The 4,513-nt window shown below is 56.2% G+C and overlaps 1 protein-coding gene across 1 annotated transcript; it reads left to right on the top strand.

Moving 5' to 3' along the window:
* The first annotated feature begins 935 nt into the window (after positions 1 to 935).
* Positions 936 to 3,376, top strand: IZUMO1R (IZUMO1 receptor, JUNO). The gene is made up of 4 exons (XM_017678269.3): positions 936 to 1,072; positions 1,822 to 2,010; positions 2,444 to 2,576; positions 2,716 to 3,376. Exons 1-4 carry the CDS (start codon positions 1,016 to 1,018, stop codon positions 2,982 to 2,984), a joined length of 648 nt encoding a protein of 215 aa, XP_017533758.2. The 5' UTR covers positions 936 to 1,015; the 3' UTR covers positions 2,985 to 3,376.
* Positions 3,377 to 4,513: the final 1,137 nt, after the last annotated feature.

Raw genomic sequence — 4,513 nt, 5'->3', positions numbered from 1 at the left:
CAGGCTGGCGGCTCTGTTCCCCCCGTGATGGGTACACGGCCCGCTCCTGCGTGGCTGGGCTCCGGGGTGGGTGAAGGCCGAGGGACGCCTCGTTCCTAAGGTGCTGGGCATTTGAGACAGCATGCTCTTTTGCTTCTTGTTTTCTCTGTGTTTTGGTCTCTCTTTCCACTCCTGTTACCAGCGCTCCCCAGAACAGAGCTGGAAACACCGTCTCAACAAACAGTGAGGGGGCAGTCGGCCTCCCCCTTCATGGAATGGGGATTGGGCTTTGAGGTGGAAGGCTCTCCCATCCGACTCGGGCCCTGCCCTCCCCTTCACCTGAATCTGAGATGGGCCGAGGCTGCTGGAGGCAGCACTACTGAGCTGGGGAAAGGATTCTGGCTACAGGGACCTGGGGAGGGCTGCTTGGGGAGCTGTGGGCCCTGCGGGACCCCTCAAAGGGGTGGAGTCAGGGTTGGCACCCCACGAGGTGCATTTGTTATGCTGCCCAGTCCCACCGTGCCCTCTGCCTCATGCACAACCTGGTTACTAAGCATTTGTTCAGTTACTCACCCAGGGTCAAAGCTCTAAATTCTCAGCCCATAGGTCACTGAATTAGGAAGGCTGCCCTGACAGGAGACAGGCCAGGAAAAGTCCCCTCGGGGAGGGCTGGAACCTTTTTCCTCCCAACCCTCGCCTTGGGGCTGGTCTCTTCCCTTCCCTGGGTTAGTTCTGCATGTACAGTCCTTGGGGGTGGGAGCCAGACTGAGAAGGTTCATGCCCCCCTGCCCTGACATTTCACGACTGCCTGAGGTAGGGGTCCTGGGGCAGCCAGCATGTCACGGTCACTTGAGGGAGCCTCAGAGCCCATGCCCACCCTCTGGGAGAACGGAGGGAACGGAGCAGCATGCTCTCTCTACCACACCATCACGTGGTCCCCTCTCCGCAGCAGGCCATGGACTCGTGTTGGCTGCTCCTGCTGGGGCTGTGGACGGTCACGCCCATCTGGGCTGGGGACAGGCAGCTTAATGTCTGCATGGATGCCAAGCACCACAAGCCAGAGCCTGGCCCAGAAGACAAGCTTTACGAGGAGGTACAGAGGCCAGGCCTGGCCCAAGGGATGGAGGGGGGCTGCCTTGGCGAGTCAGGGGAGGACGTAAATGCCAACATGGTTCCTGAACCCCCATCAACACTGACCAGTCTGTTCCTTAGGTTGGGATTTGGACAAAGGCCACTGGAGGGACACTACAGGCTTTTAGGACCCTGCCTGCCGAGTGATTCAGAGTTCCCATCTCTCAGCTGCCCAGCCACTCGGCGAGCAGGGGCAGATGGTCCTCCTGGGGGCCCATGTTGGTTCAGCATAGAGTCAGTCAGACAAGGTCCTCCTTCTCTAGCCTTCCGACCCAGGCCCTGGGGAGACATATGACTTAACTGACCCCTCTCCAAGCTCCCAAAGGCGACTGATAGGGACATGGGAGGAGGGCAGAGCTGGCATGTACCTGTGAGCCCTTCTCAGCTACGGGGCCTCCCTCCCAGTGCAGCCCCACATTCCTCTGGGTGCCATGGGCTCCTCGGCTGCCCCGCAGGAGCTGAGACCCTAGAGGTCCTGTTTCAAGGGACCTTCAGCAGCCTGTGGCAACGAGGTCAGTTGTAGGTGTCCTTGGTGTGTGAATACTGACAAATTATCGGCACCCCTTCTATTCAGGGGGCTGCTGGCCCCAAACCACCCCACTTAGCCAGGTCTTCTAGGGGGCATGGTCACCTTCCTCCCCGAGCACTCGTCAGATCCCTGCCCCTTACCCACCCCCACCGGCTGCCTTTGGCCTCTTCCTCCACCTGCAGTGCATCCCCTGGAAGGACAATGCCTGCTGCACGGCCAACACGAGCTGGGAGGCCCACCTGGATGTGTCCCTGCTCTACAACTTCAGCTTGGTTCACTGTGGATTGATGATGCCCGGCTGTCAGCAGCACTTCCTCCAGGCCATCTGCTTCTACGAGTGCTCCCCGAACCTGGGACCTTGGATCCGGCAGGTGGGAGGCCTGGGCTGGGGAGGCAGGTCCTTGCAGAGCCCTGCTCCTAAGGGCCTGAGCTCCAGGATGCCAGGAGCAACAGGAGATGCTGTCCCCCCAGGAACAAGAGCAGAGTCAGAGGCGGCTGCTGGGGAAAGGGAAGGGTAGGAAGCCTCCTCAGGCCCTGGGGGATGGCACTGGGGCGACTGGTCACATGGGAACAGCGGGATGAGGGACCGTTTGAATCCCATCTTCTGTATGTAGGAACAGAAGCTGTGCAGCCTGGGCTAAATGATTTAACCTCTTAGCCTGGTTGTTCTCGTTTGCAAAATAATACTTAGAGACTTCATAAGAGAATATCTGCAGGTGGTTCCTGGCACAAGTACCACTGTAGCTATTGATAGTCTTCAGATTGCTGCCATTAGTAGTTATCTCCTGCCATGCCTGTTCTCAGGTGGAAAATGGGCCAGGAGAGCGAATTCGGGATGTGCCGCTGTGCCGGGAGGACTGTGAGCAGTGGTGGGCCGACTGCCGCACATCTTACACTTGCAAATCCAACTGGCATGGCGGCTGGGACTGGAGTCGGGGTAAGTGGTGCCTGACAAGGAGGTGGAGGCCCCCCACCTGGGGGCAAGTGCAAGCCCCTCTGGTCCCCCAGGGCAAATACTGGGAATGTGAAGGTGGGAGTCAAGGTAAGTAAGTTGTCTGTGCCTCCATCTCCCGCAGGGAAGAATCGCTGCCCCGCGAGGGCCCTCTGCCACCCTTTCCCCTATTACTTCCCCACCCCAGCTGACCTGTGTGAGAAGATCTGGAGCGGCTCCTTCAAGGCAAGCCCTGAGCGCAGGAGCAGTGGGCGGTGTCTGCAGAAGTGGTTTGAGCCTGCCCAGGGCAACCCCAACGTGGCTGTAGCCTGCCTCTTTGCCAGCTCTGGTGCATCCTGGGAAGTCCCCTACACGCTCATGGCCTTCTCTCTGTTCCTGTCATTCCTTTCCTGAGAGCCCCTCAAGCCCCTTGCACTCCAGCTCCCGTGGTTCCTCCAGCTTCAGCCCGGCCAAGCCATAGCAGCCCTTCTCAGGCCCTTCCTTGAACACAGCCATCCAGGCTGGGGGTTTATGGGACACTGAGGCTGCAGCAGCTGGTGTCTGAGCCTTGACATTTGGTTTTATTCCCCACTCCACTGCTCTGCTCTGTCACTCCCTGCCTGGAAGGCAGCCACAGGCTGGGAGTGCCAAGGTGACCTCCCCTACTCCTGCCTTTAAGGACGGTGGGGCTCTGACGTGGGGCCGCAGGCCCTTCTCATCCAGTGCACACCCACCCCTGCCCTGGCAGAGCTGATGGTGACAGCCTGGCATCCTGTCCCACAGTGGTGCCTCCAATAAAGCAGTAGTTGGCCTTTCTTCTCTGCATGTCCCACTCTGTCCTAGCTCTACAGTCGGGGTTAAGCTGCACAACGGAGCCAGTATTCCTGCTGCATGACATCTCAAAGCTGGTTGTTACTTTCATAACGATGATGAACTAAACTCATGTCAGGCCCTCTCTTTATATCCTCAAAACACCCCCCTGATGGGAATACTTTCAGTATTTCAATATAAAGGAATACTCTCCCTCCTTTTTTTTATTCAATAAGTGATACACTGTACAAAAGACCCGAAGCCAGGGTGAGAATGGGGCCACACAGACCATCGGCTCTATTTTGGATACCAAGATTGAGGCAGCTACCTCAACTACTTCCGGCTTTCCTTCTTCCTTTTAACCCCAGAACCATAACACACTGGTCTGGAATTTTGGAGGCCCAAATTCTAATCCGACTTTATCACTTTCTATATGACTTTTGAAAAATCCTTCCACCTTTATTTTGAGACTCGGATTCCCTCTATATTGAGAGGAATGAGCTAGTTGGAGTATTATAATAACTGTCACTATTTATCAGATAATTTAACTTAGAAAAAGGAAAAAGCCAGAGCCATTGTTTGTTGGGATATAATCTGTGCTTCTCAGGCAGTGCCATGTCCTAAAGAACAAGACAGAAGAGTCACATCTGGCTCCGAGGACACTCTGAGAGGACATGTCCCTGCTGTAAGGACACTGGCAGGTGACCCCCTAACTCATACCTTTCCAGAGCCTGAAGCCCAGCATCTTCCCAGCATATATGATGCCTACCCACAACCTTTTCTTCAACAAAAGGTTTCTAATAGGTCTCCTCCCAAGTTAGTTGGCTTTTCTATCCCTCATTCTTGCCAGACACCAGCAAGCCCTGTTCATGGATTGAACTCCACCTCCAGTCCTCCCATGGGCTCCTTGAATGATGCCCGTTAGTGCGCCAACTTTGTTACAGGAAGGGCACTTGAGTTCTAAAACCAATGAAGAGAGTCCTTCCCCCCAGGAAGTCTGGAGTAGGAAAAGGCACCAGTGTGGAGACAGACAGCTGCAGTGGTGACAAAGCATGGCGCTGCAAGTCTGCAAGAACAGTGGATGGGCCAGGGATGGACCCCGGGGAAGACCTCATAGACAGGGACCATGGGCT

This window comes from Manis javanica, chromosome 11, assembly GCF_040802235.1.
Source record: "Manis javanica isolate MJ-LG chromosome 11, MJ_LKY, whole genome shotgun sequence".
In the NCBI taxonomy this organism is placed as follows: Eukaryota; Metazoa; Chordata; class Mammalia; order Pholidota; family Manidae; genus Manis; species Manis javanica.
This window is presented reverse-complemented; position numbering and strand designations above follow the sequence as displayed.

Excerpts from the sequence above, each read along its gene's own strand:
- IZUMO1R (XM_017678269.3), top strand. The coding sequence starts at position 1,016 with ATGGATGCCAAGCACCACAAGCCAGAGCCTGGCCCAGAAGACAAGCTT. Across the intron at positions 1,073-1,821 it reads AAGACAAGCTTTACGAGGAG|TGCATCCCCTGGAAGGACAA; the intron begins GTACAGAGGCCA and ends CTCCACCTGCAG. Across the intron at positions 2,011-2,443 it reads TGGGACCTTGGATCCGGCAG|GTGGAAAATGGGCCAGGAGA; the intron begins GTGGGAGGCCTG and ends GCCTGTTCTCAG.